Below are 20,728 nucleotides of genomic sequence, written 5' to 3'. Positions count from 1 at the left end.
GCGCTGAGCAATTGAAGGCATGCCTCGGTGAATCTCCATAGGACACTTAACAGAGCACGGATAGATTCCTGCTGCTTGTCAGCTGAGGCAGCCACAAAGCAAAGATCAATACGAGAGAGTAAAAAAATCCCCGTGCAACACAGACTCAATGGTTTGTTAAAAGCTTGTGCTGAGAGTCAAGCTCGGGTCAGCTGCATTTCATTATGAGAGGTCATGCCAATTTGACTCTGAGGCCTTTCTTATTAACTTTTCGATAATGGATGTATATAAATTATAGAAAAAAAAAAGACTTTATCAGGCACTTTTTGCAATATAAAGAAATTAACTGTTTGCTAAATCCCGCCCCTAAACAATGATTGTCCAATCACATCTTGAAGCTTGTAGAAAGAGAGATAATGAGTATATCAAGAGTTTGGAGTGAATGTTTTCTATCACCAAACCAAAAACACAGAAGAGCAAAGGAGTAAAGAATTGATTAAACTGTGTGTTTATATGTTTGTTGATTTGTTGATTCTGTGCATCACCTGTCCATCTCTCTTGTCCAGGTAGTGCAGGCTTTGTTTGCATTTTTTTTTACAATGCTTTTTACTGTTGATTGTATTTTTTCCATTGCCTTTATTCTTGGGTTCTGTTCTTTCAGCTATTACCTGCCTGGGAACTACAGTTGACAAATAAAACTAAAGTAATCTGCTCTAATGATAACTGCAAATATTGTCCAGCTAACGAGTTCACAGTCCTTACTTAGCATTATTTTATCTCAGAGGCAAGTTGCATGTTGTTAGATAACAATATTAGAGTATTTTTGTGGGGTTACAGGTTAGATAATACCTGTTCAGCACTCAAACATCCACAGCATGGGGCGTGGACTTGAGTCACAAACTCAACGTGACAAAATCAAAATCATTTTGGACACATAACATCAATGACTCAAGACTTCACTTGGACTTTTGACTTGAAAAAACTTGATACCTTCTGCCAAGCCCAAAGATTAAGAAACATGTTATTTAAAGAATGATTAACTACTGAATCAACACTATTCATTCTCAGCAAGATGAAACATATCCACTTTGAGCCAGTCTGACGTCATCCAGTCAGGTTGCAGGAGAGAACCATGAAGACACGCAACAACTTTCAACTTCATTCAACATTTGAAGTTGCACAAAGAACATGAAGTCAGGAATCTGTTGTTAAAATGCCATTACATCTGGTGAACAGCAGATTATGACTTGTTGAGGACTCAGAGCTCAAAGTTTAGGACTTTGGACTTGGGACTTGACAGTCTTTACCTGTGACTTGAGTGCAAAGACTTGACTTGCAAAACAATGTCTCTGCTAGTATATCGGAGTTTATTTGGTTTTGGGAAGTTTACACTACAGCAACTCCAGACAAACTGGATGAGAGTTTGTCTCACTGGTTATTTGCCGTCCTCCACACCTCTTCTATTGTAAATGTGAAGCTTCCTGTTTGAAAATACAAAGTCAAAAAAAAAAAAAGTTTTTCTATAGTAAGCTTTCAAAATGTCCCAGGGTTATGCTAGGATTAAAATTACTTTAATTACATCATAATGTGTTATAATAGTATAATATTAGGGCTAACCAGCTTTACTATGCAGTAGAAATTACCCTGTTTCTTTATGTCCATGTCTTCTGCACATATTATAAGCTGATGGGGATGCTAAGCTTTTAAGATGTGTTAGCTTTAGCCTAAATCTTTTAGCATTCTTTTTTGTCCATATTTTTTATCCATATTTAAGACACTTTTTATAGTAATAATAATATAATAGTAAAGCTCAAGCCTAAAGTAAGCTGGATTTGCTGTTTTTTCATGGGGACCGAGGGTTTTTTGTTTGTTTGTTACAAGCAGCTACAAGGAACTTTCATATTTTGTGCTTTGGGACCCCGTCTGTGGACAAAAGCAGCACTGTAATAACCTCAAAATATAACGTCTAAAATAAAACTATCTAAATAAAAATCTCCTCCTGCTTCTTTTAACTGGCTAACGTGCCACTCACTGAAACTTTGCCTGCGAAAATGTAAACACAGCCTCGTTTCATCTGATTTCAAGCAGAATCCAACCCAGTGGCAGGTATTAAGGATGATAATAGAAAAAACTATGGTTATGTAGGTCATATACAGCCATCAGTAACAAATTGAGACTGTTTCTTAACCTCCTTGTAGTAGCTTTAAACCATGTTAAAATAACAGAGGTCTCAGTTACTTGCAAGTGATGCAGTCGACGCTGATTTGTCTTAGAATATGGAAAGTAAACTTCAGAGATGTGCTTCATTTTTTCAGAAAGGCGGACGAAAGAAGTGCTGAATAAGAAATTGCATGGAGTTACAGAAGTTAGCAGAACAGCAGCTCTCTATTTTCTGCAGTATCATGACATTAAAAATCATCATCATCTTCATTATTTCCTCCTCTTGACCTTCTTCCATTTTCCCCGCCACCTCATCATCTTCATCCCCATCATCCTCGTCATGAGCACTTTGAAACAAATTGCATCATCACAGTCACCATCACTCTGCCGAGACAGAACAAGCTGCTGCACGACACACCTCCGTTTCCTCACCTCAGCACTGTAAAACATGAGAGGACTCATTCCCCAGAGCTGTGATTCAGTGCGTCTCTTTTCCCCAGCTACACACTGACATCGCACCAATCTCCTCCGCTACAGTCCTGTGTCAGCTCGCTCAGATTTATGGCAGCTGTGACTGCCTGAGGCGGGGCCTCATCATCTTCCACTACCAGCCTGCTCTCGGCACCACAGCCATTACAGCCAATAAGGAGATACTATCAAACCTAATGGCTCCAAAATGTCAGCTTTTTGGGGAAATAAGAGCAGCAGCCTTGTTTGTAACATGATAGCAACACATTTCTTGGTGTATGTAGTGATTTATAAATGTTTTAAGTTGTTCATTTTACATACATTTCCTCCAAACTTTACCTGACATTTGTATTTTTGGAAAGCTTGGAATCCCTACTAGATTTGAAAATTAACTAACTATGTCGAAGACTGTTTGAGATCGTAATGGTTGGTTCACTTGCAGTTAAGTGAGATTTAAAGGTCCAGTGTATAAGATTTATGCGAAGTTATTGACTGAATATTGCAAAACTGGAATATAAAATTCCTAAACATGTTTTCATTAGTATATAACCACCTCAAAATAAGAACTATGCAGCGTAACTCAACTTTCATGGACAACAATCATTTAAAAGAGACATCAAGAGCTTCTTTGACATCTTCAGGTGATAGTTGTTGGAGGTAACTGGACTTTTTTTATTGTCTTGCTCAATTTTAGCTTACCACGTTTACTAGCCTCAACCAACACTCAACGACTGGCTGCATCCAAAATTCCTTGATATTTAGCACGCTACAACCGTGTGTGAGATTTATTAGGTTTATTTATTTATCGAGCTTTGGAAGTGCTGATGTGTAGATATTTAAAAAAAAAAAAATCTTATTACAGAGGTGGGCTAGCCATTAAGTCTAAGCTTCAAGTCTAAATGCTAAGCTAAGTGAACTAGCTGCTGGCTGTAGCTTTATATTTCATTGGAACAATGTGATGCCAGCTTTTTTGCAACAGTTTGGGGAGGGTAATTGCTTGTTTCAGCATGACAATATTGCTGTACAAAGGCTAACCATAGAAACTGGTCAAAACTTGAGTTATAACTAAAAATGAACTTCTTGATATCTATTTTATCTTATGACAAAGTTTCAGAGTTCAGTTTTTCTCTGTTTTAAAGAAAAAGCAATGTAATAACTACAAAATCTGGCCAGTGAAAAACACTTTAAAGCCAATTTTCTCATTTATACCCTTTGTGAAGTTACTGTAGTTAGGCTTTATAAAGCAGAATACACTTGTGCATAAAACCAGGTAAAGAAATGGTTCAATGTCAGACGTCACTGATGGCTGAATAGGAGAAGACCTCTGCAGTCAGGTTCAAAATCTTGTTGAAAGACTGGTGCTTTTGGAATGAGATATTTAACACATTTATATGTGTGTAATATAGTTGTGTCCGCATACTTTTGGCCACAGTGTGCTAAGAAGTGATTCCATTCAAGCTATTTCACAATATTACACCAGCAAACTTTGTGCAAGCAGAACTTCTCCTGATCAAAGTGTGCCGCTGCTGTCCACCACATTTGGCAGTTAGATGTCTGACAGCCTTTCAGAGAATAATTGATGATTGATCGCGAGGCCCAGTAAAGAAAAAGCCCAGGACTCAGCTTTAAAGATAAAGTGAAGAAGTCCTCCATCAGCACACGCTCTCATCTCTTAGTTCTAATGCTTCGATTTCCGCAACCTAATATGTCATAGCTTTTAATGGATCCTGGCAGCTCAAAGGCAGGCCGGGGAGTTTTGTTCGTTGATACGGTTTGTCATAATCATTGCTTAGTCATGCAAAGGTTATTGGAAAAACTACTGAGTAACAGAGTTCATTTCAGAGCAGAACCTGAATAAGGATGTGTGTATTTCCTCTTCGTCCTTATCTGTGTTTGGCTGTGTGAGCTTGTCTGTCCTTGTCCCTGACAGATATCTGCTCCACTGCCTATCACTTTGTGTACACACACTGTACACACACAGACCATATATCTCTCCTCCTCTCCTCTCTGAGAGTCCACACCAAAACTCAACAATAACCAGGGTTGGGGAGTAATGCATTACATGCAACAGGACTGTGTAATTAGCAGATTCATCATATCAGACAAGAGAAACAACACCACAGTGCAGTTACAGTTCTGCCTTCAGCTGTGAAAATGCGTCATCCAAGAACTCAACATCTAATTTAAAGAAACATTTACAGACAAGACCAGGCACTAACACTAGCTACAAAGACCAACTGCTGATTTTGGCTACACAGAACAACAGTTTGCATCAGCTACAGAGACAAGCACTTACATTACCTACACAGACCAGCTGCTACTGTTAGCTACACAGACCAACAGCTAATGTTAGCTACACAGACCAACTTCTACTGTTAGCTACACAGAACAACCGCTAACGTTAGCCACACAAACCGACTGCTAACATTAGCTAAACAGACCAGCCACTGATGGTAGCTACACAGAAAAACTGATAACCATAATCTACCACTAATGTTAGCTACATGAATGACAGCTAACGCTAGCTACAAAGACCAATCACTGATATTCGTTATGCAAAACAACCACTAATATTAGTTGCACAGGACACCCATTAATGTTAGCTAGACAGACCAACCTTACAAAGAACAACCGCTAATGCTAGCCACACAGAACATTAGCTACACAGACTAAACACTAATGATAGCTACATGAATAACAGTTAATGTTAAATGTTTAATGTTAAAAGTAATGGAAAGTAGTCAAGTTACATTACTTTAATATTGTGATACTTGTACCAAGTTACTTAATACATTTTTAACAGGTAGTCTCATTAGTAATTGTAGTGGAATACATTTTTAAGTAACCCTCCCAACCCTCGTTCAGAAAGACACGATCGACCTCGGTTTGTTTTCCTCTGACGCTGCATTAACAAAGAACAGCTGGATCAGATTAGAGTTTCACCTGGTTTAATTGTTCCTGGCAACCAGAGGAACTGAGATTATCTCAAGTCTGTTTGTTTTGGGAACATTTTATCTGCTCGTTGCAAACTGCTGCCCGCCAACACGGCTCCATAAAATGTCTGCCTCCCTTTGCTCTCAGGATAGAAGCTCATTTGACGTGTGTGAAATAAGCTTAACTTCCTCTGTCGGCTCTTACTTTGGTTTTACTATAATGTAATCTTAAAGCTGCAATGTTAGGTCATATATTTCAGTTTATTTCCGAGGGAGTTCAGTGTGTAATATTATAAATGACATGCGGCGATGCTTGACTTGCCAAAAGCTTGCGTATGTTTGCACAACATCCTGCATTATTCATACAGACCAGCAACCTCACCAATAACTACTTAATGGACTAGAAGGGGGCTATTGACCCTGTACACTGACAAGGTCAACAGACTGCATGCCTGTGTGTGTGTGTGTGTGTGTGTGTGTGTGTGTGTGTGTGTGTGTGTGTGTGTGTGTGTGTGTGTGTGTGTGTCAGACTGTAAGCTGAGAGCAGGAGAGGAGGATTTTATACTTCCAGGGAGTGAATATCTGACTCTCTGCTTGCTGCCTCTTTCCATGCCAGGCTGAAAGATGAATCCATGAATATTCATCGAGGAAGGCAGCTAAAGAATAATACGGCTCTGTGCTGGCTGGAGATGAATATGGAAGACAGACAGTTTTTGTGTGCTTTCAACCTTCAATCGGTCTCTACTCTGAAGGTCAGAACACCTCTACAAGAGCGAGACTGCTAATTAAGACCAGTATATCAACACAAAACTACAAGACTGTAAACCCAACTGCTTCCATGACATAGAGTATATTTATGTCCAAATATCCTCATAGTAAAGCCATCACATATTAGATTGTATAGCACACTATGCTGTGCAGATTATAATGCAAGTTATGATATCACTTTGTTCAGTTCAATTCAAAGATTTGTATTTACTCATTATGATTTTTTACACATCACAGTTCAATGGCACTATTGGTTGGCCATTATTGTCAATCGATATTTGGCTTATCACAGCTATATCAGTATCAGAATGCATGTAGTTGAAAATGCACCAATATAAAATCTTTACAGAACATAATGCAGACTTTGTTTTAGTTTTTAGACAGCATTTTATGTATATTTGATTTTGTATGTGTTTTTAATATTATACAGCACAATACAATACAATAATGATGTTCTATTTGTGTGTTGATTTATTTTGTTTGTTTTTAATTATTAATTTTAAAAATACCAGTCAAAGTTTACGGGTATCGATTGGGCTCTACTTCAGTATGTACAACAGTGAGCGAACGCATCACCGTTCAGTGGCACTTCAGTGAATATATCTCCATTCAATTGCACATGAACATGCACAACAATAAGAACATGCATCACTGTTCAATGGCAACAGTAAGTGAATGCATCACCATTCCAGTGTGCGCAAGAGTAAATGAACTCACCATTCACTTGCACCGCAACATGCAAAACAATAAGTGAATGTCTCACAGCTCAGTGACACTTCAGTACATACAACAGTAAGTGAACACATCACCATTCCAATGGAATTTCAGCATGTATACAACAGTAAGTGAACACATTACTGTTCAAAGGCTCTTCAGCACATACAATGGTATGTGAACACACCACCTTTCAAAGGCACTCAAGTTTGTACGACACTAAGAAAATCATCACCTTTTAAAGGTACTTCAGTATATACAAGTGAACGCATCATCTTTCAAAGGTAGCCTACTTCCACACGCACAACTGTAAATGAATGCACCACCGTTCCAAAGCACTTCACTATATACAACAGTAAGTGAACGAATCATTATTTGAAGGTACTTCAGTACAGACAACAGTTAGTGAATGCATCACTGGTCTCAGACTGTAGGTCAGTCTGTTGCTGGTTCAAGCTGTCAGGGTCAGCTCAGTATAAAATAGCCTCAGCAACAAGGTAGGGAATTATTTTTCATGGGGGAGGGGCACATGAGAAACTGATCAGGCTAACCCCCGACCCCTTTCAAAATGAAGGTCTCATAATGGTTTAATAGTAGGCAAATTGCTTGATTTTTTATTTTTTGTATTTCCACGATGGCCTTATGGGCCACATGAAACCTTTCAGTGAGCCGCATCCGGCCCCCGGGCCGCATTTTGGCCACATCTGCTCTATAAGCACTGTGCATACTGTCAGCTCAGCAGCCTGTTATTTATGAGAGTTATCAGATTATGATTTTCTGTGGTTTTCTTGATGTTTTAATATGCTTTGATAAAGGAAGTGACACACTGTGAATTACAGCTGAGCTAGCAGCTCCACTTCCAAATATCCAGTCAGTGACAAAGATGATTCAGCACAGTCAGTTTAAAGAAGTGTTCCTATTTATACAGAACACCTGTGTAGCACCTGTCAAACACAGAGGCAACAAATGCATTAGAACATTTAAAAAAAAAAAAAGAATCAATTGAAATAAGAAAAATAAAATAAGAGATGGACATAAAATACAGTGCAGACACAATCAATCAATCAAAAGCCCCCAAATAACTTTTTTAATTTACACTTGAAAGTACCTAAATTTGAGGTTAATTTCAGATTATCAGAAAATTGGTTCCATCTGTATGCTGGAAAAAGACAGTGCTATCTTTTAATTGTGCTTTTATTTGTCATGTCTTTGTACAGACAGAGCTGAAAAAATAATAGGGAACAAGACAGCAGTGTGCAGGTATTTTTCTTCTTTTGATCTCCATTATAGTGTTTCTTTTGTGCAGTTGTTGGTGCTTCCCATTAACAAAATGGTCAAAAGTTCAATTCCAACCTACTCTTCAGCAACAGATTCATGCCAAGAAATATTTAATTAGCTAAATAATGTGCTCAAGAAAAGGTTGTGGTTTAATTCCAGATTTGGCTGTGATTATGATGATCTGTGCAAAGGTGAAACAGAAGAGGAAAATGTGCAAAAATATGAGAAAAAGATCCATTTTGGCTGATTTTTCACTGTTATTCATCAAGAGTTATTTTTGTCTGCAAGTGTCTGACAGCTGAGTTAAAGGTCATAGTTAGAGGTGTTACACTAACGAACCCTGAACTTTGAGGATAGATATTTTCTTCCTTATTAAATCACCTAACAGGACCAAAAGCACAAAAAGGTGGACAAAAACACAGGAAGGCAGTGACAGACCTTCAGGAACAATGACACTAAAGCTCTCTGTGGGCTCAATTATCGCTCAGTTGAACAGGAGCAAAAGGATCTCCGTTTCTAACTTGACACTTTTTGTGTTTGTCAGAGGAGCAAAGGGGGATCACAGCTAATGGCCCCATTTGATTTCAGACTTTTTCTGCTTAGCAGACACTCCAGAAAGATTTGGATGTCAGAATGTGACAGTCCGAGGACGGTCACCTCCCTGAAGCTTGTTCAGAGCAGAGGACACCGGGAGAGAGTCGACACCTCACGTCTTTTCTTCTGCACTGTCATTGCTCGCTACTTTAATATCCTTTTCCACAGACAACAGGAAAACACACACTAACAAACACACACACACAAGCTCTGGCCCTGCATTCTTATGTGCTTATTTTACATCCAAATTTTATTACCTTCCTTGTTTTTAATTTTCTTTGAGGACTCTATGATCACCTTCTTAGTTAAAATCACTTTATTTGACATATGCAGATGCATTCAAATCAGCCATAATTGCTTCTTTACAGGCTAATTCAGATTTTATTGCTCACAAATGTCAAGATGGAAAGGTAATACGGAGCTGTGGCAGCAAGTCATCAAAGCATCATCAGACAAAACAGGCTGTATTTCAAACTAATTGTCGCCTCAACCCACTACAGCACTGCAGAAGAAGTGAACGTACACAGGTTGCACAACAGTGATTTACACCCACAGCAGGTTGTGGCTGGATGTTATTTCTCTGCAGCACATTAGAGACATCTACTGGCCAGAAAACCTCATTTGTTTTTACACTTGGCCTGGTTGAGGAAATGATGAGATCACCTTTAAGATGTGATGTAATTCTCTTTGGAGGATTTGGGAATTTGGCGCATAAAAGCCAAAAGTGTACGTGGAGATTTGGTCAAGATTAAGTTAAGACCAGAGGTTTTTGACATGTGTAATATAAAAGATAACTAAATGCAACTTTAACAAAAATCAAGCAAGGACAGAAATTGCTGCATTGTAGATCCTACACTCATCATAGCTTGTGGCTCAAAAACCAACCACCCGAAATCACTGCACTCCCAGACAGACAGACAGACAGACAGACAGACAGACAGACAGACAGACAGACAGACAGACAGACAGACAGACAGATAATAGGCCTTTTTTCACAGCAGACATTTTTAAAGAGTATGACCGGCACAAGTGTAAATAATAAAAAATAATGACAGTTGAATGTGCATGCTGTCACACAGAATACAATTGAGCCATTGTTAATTGTATTAGCAACACCCTTTGTTGTGAAGTAACTACATATATTTACTCAAGTACTGCAAGTACAATTCTGACATACTTGTACTTTACTTAAGAATTTACAACTGTTACAGCTGTTCTGTACAACCACACTATGTGGTCATAAAATCATATTGTGCATATTTTTTGACAGATATTGTGATTATGATACGCAATATGATTAATGGCGATGATCATTTTTGCATCACAATTTGCATTTTCACTGAAAAAAAGCTATCAAAGTCAAGAGGGGTTTGATATTTTTTGGGTCTGTACCAAACAAATAAATGTTTTCTTCGATCTAGAGAACAAGATCTGCAGGCCAAACCATCTCTGCAGCACTGCAGCACTTCATTATAATGCTGTTTTCTCACACAGTTTAACTTGCCATTTTGATATTTACATTATATTTTGATTAATTGTGCAGCTCTAATATTTATACTTCTACTTCGCTACATTTCAGCAGAAATTTTGTACTTTTTGCTGCATGACATTTCTTTGACAACTTTAGTTCTGAGTAACATTTTACATAAAGAAACATATGATATACTTACATGACAGGATCCAGTAATATGCTACTAATCTACCCTGTAATATATAAAGTATCTGAAACTGTCTCCACGTTGGCTGGCTCCCAAGTAGCCAAAAAATCTGTTATTTTGGTTTTTCCTCCAAACATTATTTACTTACACTATAGTACGGAAGTAAAATATCAATTGTCATTCAAAAACAGTAAAATAGTAAAGACCAACTTTGCACAGGGACTGTCCCATTGTTCTAACGCCTCATTATTCTGGAACATTTTGATGCCCAACAAACAGCTCCAAAAGCCCATTGCTCCAAAAATACACAATCTCCCTGCAGTTAGGGGTAGGATTAAGTTACAGTTACCCTAACGACAACAGCAATGCACCAACTGACAATGCTGGATTTTAAAAATGTGTTTGTGACAGTAAATTTGCTTGAAATATCATTTGGTGCGAGGCCAGAAAGATAAGCTAATAAGGGAAAAAGCACAGCGAATTCAGCACCATGGACAGGGCCAACTGTCCCTGAACTAACCACTGTAGGAAGAGGGTTTGTTTTCTGGATAACAGGCTGTCAGACAAATGGACTTTCACTCAGTGCGACACTTTTCTAACTCTCTGGGTTTCAAAATAATTTTCCATCAGAACAATGACAGGGGCCTTTTATAGTCCAGACAAAATGGACTTCCAGTTATTGCAGGTTTAAAGTAAGCTAAAGCTAGTTGATGAGCTCATGAGGGTGAGTTAGCTCGGGCTAGCCTTAGCTTATGCTGAATTGGCTGACTTTTTCCCCTAGTTCTTCCCTTTAGTTTGGTGAAAAATATTAATTTTAATATATATGATTTTGGCAACTTAGTTTGTTATTATATGTAATCATGATGGAGAATAAAATATACTAATGAAAGTCCTGTTAATCCTGACTACAGTCTAGCTTCTGCTCGCCCAGCTTGACAGTAAATGATACGTTTTAAATGAAATTAATTGTATGTTAATTTATTATAACAATTTCAATATATAAACTGTAATCCCTGAGTTTTCTTCAACTTTTCAGACAGCTCAAAGACCCTCCCCTCACATTCCCTGAAGACTATCCAAATGTAGAATGAACTATCTGCATTTTTAAATAATTTGCATGGTCTAATGATCAGGTAAAATAAGTAAATAATCATCTTTTCTGTATTTGTTGTGCAGTTAAGTTTATTAATAACTGTGCACTGATTTAGAAGTAAAGGTTTTAAATCCATTTCATTACTGACATCATTCTTTCTTCATCTCTGGCCAAATGTTCAGCTGCTGAGTGTGATGAATAGATGGACGTCAGTCTCTGATGACTCCTGTCCTTATTACAAACGCTCAGATTAATACAGTCATTACAGGTGCATACATTCATGACGATGACTCCACTTTCTGCTCCTAATTAGGGGAATAATTTAGTCTTGTTCTGGTCCCGCCTCTCTGACAGGCTCGTCTCTCTGTAAAGGGCACAAAGGAGAGGGGACGAGGGAAATGGGAGAGTGAGCGTGCAGGGCGACGTACACACACTCCTCCCATCCATCCCAATACACCCGATGTGTTTTAATGTAATGAGCCTTTATAATGCAGCTCATCTGTATGCTGAAGGGAACAGAGGTCCGTCCCGAGCAGTCTGAATCTACTGGAGACATACTTTGCTCCCCGCCCACACTCAAGGACATTACATTAGCATTGATTGTCCTCTTCTCCACTCAGTATTAATAGCACAGAGGAACAGGAGGAGACTTTAAGTCACTGTTTATTAATGATCAGACTCTGCTTAATCACTCTCCTTTAACCAATATATTGGTACCACTTTACGATAAGACTACACTTATAAATGATGGGTTACAATTGAGTTATGCTCCAAACATATTACAAATCATTCAGTAACAGTTACAAATAGGTTATGTCAGTTCAATGGCCCTAACTATGTGACAGCAGTTACTGTTAACCACTAATTAATCTTACTAATGAGTTACAACCATCTATAAATGGCGCCTTAAAAAGGAGCCTTATTGTAAAGTGAAAAATAATCACCATTTACTAATGACTAACTACCATTTATAATTGGCAAAGGGAGCCTTGTAAAGTTGAGCTGTGATGATTATTTTAATTATTAAATTAATTGCTCACTGTTTGGATAATCTATTGATCAGCATTTTTTCCCCCACAATTTTCTGACATTTTATAGATCAAACACCTAATCAGTTAATGAAGACAATAATCAACAGATTAATCACCTATGATAATAAATCATTAGTTGCAGCCCTGTTGTAATAATTATAAAACACTATTTATTAATGATTTATCGCATATCCATTTCTGTGATAATGAGGAAGGCTGCTGATATCATGCGGAAAATGTGAAGGTAAACAATACTGCAAAAGCCTTAGTGTATAAACACTGTCAAAATAATCTAAACTAATCTTTATGAACATTAAGATATACTGACAGTGGTTAAATATTAATAACTTATTAACAAATATCTGATGAAGCTGACAGATATCAGTGCTGACTGATGGAGAAGACAAAGTAAGCAATATGTTCATGGCTGCAAGTTTGAGGGATTTTGTCAGCGTTGACTTGCGTTGTCTCCAAAGCCTTGCAACTCACATTAAAATAATCTAGATTAAGGGTTTTCCGAATCTTAGATTGTGCGTCTCCCCCCAAGCAAAGCTTGGAAATAGGCGTCCCACTTAGTTTACATGCTTAGTTTTGCTGGGATCAAGATTATGATTTTTAATTCTACAGAAACTAGAGGCTGATCACAGGACAGGACAGAACAGAAAAGTAAGTCAACGAGTGTGAGCTGGAGTGGGAATCATAATAACAAGTTTATATATATATATATATATATATATATATATATATATATATATATATATATAAAATGCGGTTCTAATATGAATAAACACTATTTTCTGCTCTAGTACCTGGTTGCAGTCACCTGACCAGTGCATGATGTGTGTGAACTGTGTATTAACAGAAATGGGACAGGACAGGAGTCATTCTTCTTGGACTAAGATGGTACAGGATTTTTTTTTTCTCTCTTTTCTTTTCTTTTTCTTGGAGTGGGATTGGGATGGGATGAGAGTATTTTTGTGGCCACGGGGGCCTGAACTTTTGGCTTCTGAAGTGTGCCTGAGAGAAAAAGCTTGGGAACCACTGCTATAAACAATAATAATTATCTTAGTAGTGAAGTTTCCTAGCTATAGAAAGTGCATGAAACAGCAACAAACCATTCTTGTACTGAAAAAAATGCACAGAAAAACTCACAATATGCCTACACTTATGTTATAACAATAATAAAAAAAAAAGTTTCTCCACCCATTTTTTTCTTACAAATCGCAAGAGGAAGAATTTCTGATTTGGGGGTTTGAACTGTCCCTTTATTGCTGCTTCAAAGTCATTCATTCAGTTAAGATTATGAAACGACGGAACTACAATTCCCAGAATGCAGCAGGGTGCTTTATTTAGTCCAACCACAGCTCTGCTCCGAGTTGACCATGTGTTGTGTGACTGCCACCGGACGGCTGTCTGTAGGCGGTGCAGGAAAACGTGTCTGTCACACACACACACACACACACACAGAGCCATGCAGCAGCAGCAGCAGGCAGCTCAGCCCGGTGGACCAGCAGCAGCAGCAGCAGCAGCAGCAGCAGAGATGTAAAGATGGATTAGAGCATTATGAGCCTCGGCTGTCACCACCATCATGTTCCCGGGAGTTTTCTATGCACTGCTGGCGGGTTTCCTCGGGGCCGTGGCGTCGTCGTCGGCCAAACTGTCCCTGGGAGCGGACTATCTGAAGGGAGTGTGTGAAACCGGACTCCGGACGTGGGGAGAGCAGCGGAAATTCAGACAAGCGGACGAAACTACCGCCTGTGACCGGGTGAGGCGTCATTAAAGTTGCGTTAATAATTAACACGGTGACGGTGAGGACGGCTGTGTGAATAATGCAGCGTGCTGCCACCCTGCCTGCCCGCGAGCGGGGTGATTTCTCTGGGAGGAAGTTGGGGGGTTATCCCCGCCCGCCTCCTCCCTGACTCCCTCAGCATCAGCACCATCAGCAGCTTCACGCGGGGGAGCCCTGCTGCAGCTGCGCTCTCGTGCCCTGTCCGCGTGCTGCTCAATGACACTGCAGCTCGTGTGAGAGTGTCTGTACTGTGCTATCGCGTTATTTTGTAAACTCGTCTCACCGTGGTGGTGATGCTGCTGCTGATGATGATGTTGATGGCGCGGATAGGAGAGAGGCTTCCAAAAGAAAGGGGGTCAGGTTTCTCGTGTGACCTTCACGCTCTGCGCACACGTCACACAGTGATGTCAGAAACATCTGCAGGCAGCTGTTTGTAGCCTGAAACGGTGGAAACGTCAAACAGTGACCTTTAATCTGAGGACAGGCCTGTTTAAAATAACAAATAGCATGCGCAGGAGGATGCAAAACAAATGTTCATAATATTCACCACGAGGTTTGAATGCGTCATAAAACACAGCAGAATAAACACAATAACAGGGAACCATCATCATGTAATGTTCTGTGAATTACTGACATTGTGTCAGATGTGATATTTGCTTTTGTGAGGTAATTGTACACTGCTATACTTAATTTCATTTCATGCTACTACGGATGGAAGTAGGCTATTATACTTTTAACTCCATTACATTTGTCAGACATACTTGCTTTGCAGATTTTGATGTGACACATAAAACTACGCCAAATGTTTCAGTGACATTTTCAGAGCAGGGCTTTTACTTGTAATGGAGTGTTTTTATATTGCAGTATACTTTACTAAGGATAAGGACCTGAATATTTTCTCCATCACTGTCAAGGCCAAAGCTTTTGGAGATGTTGCTCTGAATTATTTTATGATTTTAAATATAATAATGTTATTTAGACTAGACTAATCACACAGTCTGTTCTGCCCCTGTGAACTCTGCAGGGTTTTCAACTCACGTCAGTCGTGAGTCATCATCAGACGTCTGCTAAAACACGACTATCCCAGAGAATTTATCTTGTGTAGATTGTTGCAGTGATTTCATTTGATTTTATTCCATCAACTGCATTTCTTATTGTTAAAACAAGATGTCTAGAATGAAGGAAGGAAACATGAAATGCAAGATTCCACAACTTTTACATTATAACTTTTTGTTTTTCAGCTCCATATCCCTCTGAGGCTGCTGTGTGGCGGGCTGCTTTTCACGTGCAATGCTGTGATGTGGACCTTCCTTGCCAAAGCACTCAGGTACTCCTCTTCCTCCACCCGAACCACTGTGACCACCACCGCCTCCAACTTCATATCTTCCGTAAGTAGCAGCCTCTCTTACAGGACCTCTTACACCCCCCCTCCTGTCTTTCCTCTGTAGTCTTTCTGTTGTAAAACTTCCCATCAGGCTGCAGCAGAGTGTAAGTTAATTTCAGAGTGACCTTACATCCTGTCGTTCTTATATAAGCAGCTTTATTTTAGAAAAATAGGCTGGACTATATACAGAAATAACTTGTCGCAGTGACTTAGGCTTCTTACAGGAGTTTCTTGTCAAAGTTCAACTTCTTGTTCTACATATCGCATCAAAGCTTACTTATTGCTTGTTATGTAAAGGGATAGTTCAGATTATTTGAAGTGGGGTTGTATGTTGATAGTGTCTTACCTGCAGTAGATGCTGGTCGTCACACCCCCAGTTTAAAGAAGCAGAGGACAGGGTCAGCAACAACACTGTAAGAAACAAAAAAGTTGAGAAAATTAAAATTTCGAAATTGCCACAATAGAGTTTTGGGTTTTGAGCCCAACCCAAACTTTTAAATTCTGAAAAAGTTTTACTAAATATGCATGTTTTGTTGAGATGATTAACTTTTCTTCTTTTAGTAAACTTGGATCTTGGAGTTTTAGACACACAAACAATGTATTTCAAAGGAATTGCTGAGCAAACTGAATAATGGTTAATATTTTAATGTTTCCAATTGAAACCATTTAATTTTCAGGTAGTGGAATAATGAAAAATAAGGTTCACAACTCACTGTGACTGATTTTTTAAATATTTTTTGTGTGTTTCTAAAATTTGTCAGACAGCCTTTTTTGAAAGGAATTGGCTTATATAACTGCAGTTTCCCATCATAACAGACTATCTGATGGCTAACTAAAGCAGTGAAAATATTCAAAATATAGCATAAACGTAAACTGATATTGATTTTTTTTAGGTGGACCTTTTTTAAGTGGCTCCTGATCCTGTCCACAGCAGTTCATTGCTTAGCTTCTGTGCTGATATTCCTCTCTGCTTCTCTAAACTAGGACCATGCTGAGCGCCATCTGCAGCAGTTAACAGACTGACTTCATACAACCCCACTTCAAATAATCCAAACTATTCCTTTAGATTGAATTATAGAGACTGATTCACTTTGATGAAGAAGAAACCCTGACATCTTTTTCGTCCCTGCAGGCTTTCCTGGGGCAGCTGATCTTTGGTGAAGCCCAGATAACGTTGTGGTGGGTCGGGATCTCCCTGACCTTCTCTGGTCTGTTGGTACTGCAGAGGGTTTCACCGCAGGACGGACATCAGAACGCCGTCGTCAAGGACGAATAATATGTCTCGTCTCCACTAGCCCAGCTCAGCCCGGCTCCAGCTGGCTGTGGTATGTGGTGTGTTTTGGTCGACATCTCCTCTGATTTTAACATCTAGCCAAGGAATAGTGAAATATTTAAAAGTGTATTTGATTGATTTTGTTCTTCTACAAAAGTACATTTATTGAATTAAGACTCTCTCTCTCTCTCTGCGCTACAGTGAAAAAACAAGAATTTCCAGTTAAATGACTTTGTGGCTGTGGAGGCTGAGAAACACTGCTGGCTCAGCTGTGCTGCAGCCTTGTTTAGGCCTGTTCTAAATCAGAGGGGATGTTGGCCTTCAGCCAGTCTGACCAGTCTGGCTAGTGGAGACAAGCGAATGGATGCCTGTGCCCAGCTTCCCAGAAGCTCTAAAATCATCTTCGTCCACACACACAGGCTTACAGTGAAGCAAAAATTATACTAGCTTTAGTCAACAACAGCACAACAAATCATGAGCTAACAGAACAGACGTGAAGGAAGAGACTAAAAGAAAGGATCTGACAATTGGGAAATGTACTTATTTGCTTTCCGATTGAGAGTTAGATGTGAAGAATGATACCATCTCATATGTCTGTAGAGTATGAAGCTAATGCCAGCACCTGGTTTTGCGGCCACATGAATTACTTAAAGGTTGATATAATAATGATAGTTCAGAGCCAGAAAAAGCCAGCAGCATATTAATATGCAATATCATCCCACCCTCCCTTGAGAGAGGAAATTTGACACTACTGAAAATGAGCAAACTTTGACTTATTAGAAACTGGTTGAGCTGAACATTATACGCAAATAAATAAATAAATCTGGAACTGAATATGACAAAAAAAATAGGTGGGAGCAATTTTTAAGTTTTGTGATGCTGGTGACTAAGTCTTTCTCTCACAGTCAGTAACTTCAGTTAAATTAAGTTAGGGTATAGTGCTATAGTTGCACTTACAGCTAGCCAAAGTCTTACAACCATGCTTGCTGGCAAAACAGAGCAGCAGTTGTCTTCATGGATCTTCAACATGAACAAACTGAATTGGTCGACCTCTTCAACAGACAGGCATGAGAGTGGTGGTATCAGTCTTCTCATCTAACTCTCAGCTAGAAAGGACATAAGTACATTTCTCAAAAATGCTGAACTATTCCTTTAAAGGAAGAAGCAGATAATAAAGAAAACTATATCTAGAATTTTCAGAACCTGTGTGAATCTTGACAGACTGACCTGAATCAATCTTTTGGGTTTTGTTCATGAGCGGCGGACATCGTTGGCTGTGCGCATGATGTCACCATTAATCAGCCTGTGCATTAAGTTCTGCGGCCGTCAGATCACCAAAGCTTTCTTAATTCTCACATTTCCTTAAGTTACTCTACGACACTCACTGTAAACATCCTACACTGATGTTGCATTTTATGCATGCTCGGGGCGATGTTATAAATGAAGCACTTAGCTAACGAGGTGTACTCACAAGTAATAACACTAATGTAGCGCTGAAAGGCTCATCCCTGGTGAGAACTTGCTCTCAGCTGGGGTCTTTCTTTTCCTTTTTATTTTGCCTTTCTCGACAGCTTGAACCTTAACCTCAAGATATGAGCATGACACATGTTTTCAGAGGCAGCTGGTCTTCCATTTCATGATAGATGTGTGCATGTTCCTACCGAGGCCTGAGCTCAGATATCTCACACCAAAGCGTCCTGGAGCGTCAGTCCACATCAGACTGACGTCCGTGTGAGCTGCTTCATCTCATTAAACTCAGAATTTTTAAGAGGCCGAACTGTCTCTCCAGCGAAAGAGACATCAAACCGCCTCTTGATTGCCTGTTGAGCTTTATGTGCCCTGCATTTGCAATCTCTTATTACTCTGTTGCACTTCATGAGCATCATCTCTCGGGGTTTCATAGACACCTGGCTTCATTTAAAGCTCCCCTCTACATCCCTGGGGTTGTCAGTGAGAGTGCAATAACATTATACTTACTTTAAATCTCATAACACTGTGATGTGTGTAACAACAAGGGAGCTTCGAGCATTAATAATTAAGCATAGAAAATGGCAATATATGCTACCGGAGGGATGTTTCTGTCAGCATAAATCAGCTAAGTAAGTATACTGTAGTGTACAGGGATTTGCCTGAATGTGAGTTCAAAGGTTGCTTTATTGAATGGTGTTTCAAGATCACACTTTGCTGTTTGGATACATATCATAATATAAATGCATTAGCATAACGGTAGCTATAATGCCTGTCTGTAATATCCCACAGCAGCAATGCACAAATATATCAGATGTCCTTCCAAGCGCTGCTGTGCAGGTTTTGTATCATGTGATTTACATGCATCCCTATTAATGTGACTGCAGTGACAATGTGATTATACAGCTCTCATATTAAAGGCTGGCTGAGTGATGTTTCATAGCAGGGCTGTACTCACCACCACGCAGGAATTTTCAGCAGTGGAGACTCACTCACAGCCGCGAGGTGAATTCAGTTGTTTGTGCCTCCAGGTTTTGGGATCCTGGCTGTGTTTGCATTAGTTAAAAGAACAGTTCAACATTTTTGGAAATTATGTTTACTTGTTTTGTTGCGAAGAGTTAGATGAAAAGATCGATGCCACTCTCATGTCTGTCGGGTAAATACTAAGCTGGAGCTAGCAGTTAGCTTAGCTTAGCATAAAGACTGGAAACATAGGGAAGCAGCTAGCTTGGCTCTGTCATCAGATGAAATGTGAACGAAGAAAGAGACTTAAGAGAATAATTTAACATTTTGTGAAAAATGCATACAAGCTACATTAGCAAAAGTTAGAAAAAATAATACCGTTCTCATGTCTGTTTGATTAATATGAAACTGAAGCTAATAACCAGTTAGCTTAGCTTAAATACCAGAAACGGGGGAAGTAGCAAGCTTGGCCCTGTTGAAAATGAATAAGATTTGCCTACCAGCACCTAGGTAGATTTACCTTCAGGCTTGTTATTTCCCCCTACAATCTTTATGCTAAGCTAAGCTAACTGGCTGTTGGGGCAAGTCACATTTACTGGACAGTCATGAGATGAACAAACACGTTAATTAGCGAGCTTTAGTGGAGCTGGTGGGTGAATTTTGTTACATTTGTACAGAGCCAGGCTATAGTCTTTATGCTAAGCTATGCTGGCTGCTAGGTCTAGTTTCATATTCACCAGGCAAATATGAGAGAAATGTGAATTTTATTACCTTTGGACAGGGCCACACTAGCTGTTTACAGTCCTTATGCTAAGCTAAGCTAACTGGCTGCTGGCTGAAGCTTTATATTTACTTGACAAAAAATTAACAAACATAGAAATTAGTGAGCTTTAGAGGTGCTGGTAGGTAAATTTTATTACCTTCAGACAGCGTCAGGCTAGCTGTTTTGCCTTGTTTATGGTCCCTATGCTAAGCTAAGCTAATTGGCTGCTGGGTCTAGCTTTATAGCTCCTGGTAGATATGAGAGAAATGCCAAGTTGTGGTTTTAGTGGTGTTTATGTACCAGATTATTTCTTAGCTTGGAGCAGTTGCCAGGCAATCAGCAGGGACTGGTCAAGAAATAGTCTGGCACATATTCCCCCATAAAACCACAAGTTGACAGTTTTACTCATAATG

General features: G+C 39.3%; 1 protein-coding gene across 1 annotated transcript; it reads left to right on the top strand.

Moving 5' to 3' along the window:
- The first annotated feature begins 14,148 nt into the window (after positions 1-14,148).
- tmem42b (transmembrane protein 42b) lies at positions 14,149-17,990 on the top strand. The gene is made up of 3 exons (XM_084739897.1): positions 14,149-14,441; positions 15,707-15,853; positions 16,982-17,990. The coding sequence occupies exons 1-3, from the start codon at positions 14,265-14,267 to the stop codon at positions 17,123-17,125; spliced, it is 468 nt and encodes a 155-aa protein (XP_084596023.1). The 5' UTR covers positions 14,149-14,264; the 3' UTR covers positions 17,126-17,990.
- The last annotated feature ends 2,738 nt before the right edge of the window (positions 17,991-20,728 follow it).

The sequence above is a fragment of the Lutjanus erythropterus genome, chromosome 16 (assembly GCF_056507025.1).
Source record: "Lutjanus erythropterus isolate fLutEry1 chromosome 16, fLutEry1.hap2, whole genome shotgun sequence".
Classification (NCBI taxonomy): Eukaryota; Metazoa; Chordata; class Actinopteri; order Lutjaniformes; family Lutjanidae; genus Lutjanus; species Lutjanus erythropterus.
Note: the sequence above shows the minus strand (reverse complement) of the source record. Positions and strands in the feature narration are given on the sequence as shown.

Excerpts from the sequence above, each read along its gene's own strand:
- tmem42b (XM_084739897.1), top strand. The coding sequence starts at position 14,265 with ATGTTCCCGGGAGTTTTCTATGCACTGCTGGCGGGTTTCCTCGGGGCC. Across the intron at positions 14,442-15,706 it reads AAACTACCGCCTGTGACCGG|CTCCATATCCCTCTGAGGCT; the intron begins GTGAGGCGTCAT and ends TTTGTTTTTCAG. Across the intron at positions 15,854-16,981 it reads CCTCCAACTTCATATCTTCC|GCTTTCCTGGGGCAGCTGAT; the intron begins GTAAGTAGCAGC and ends TCGTCCCTGCAG.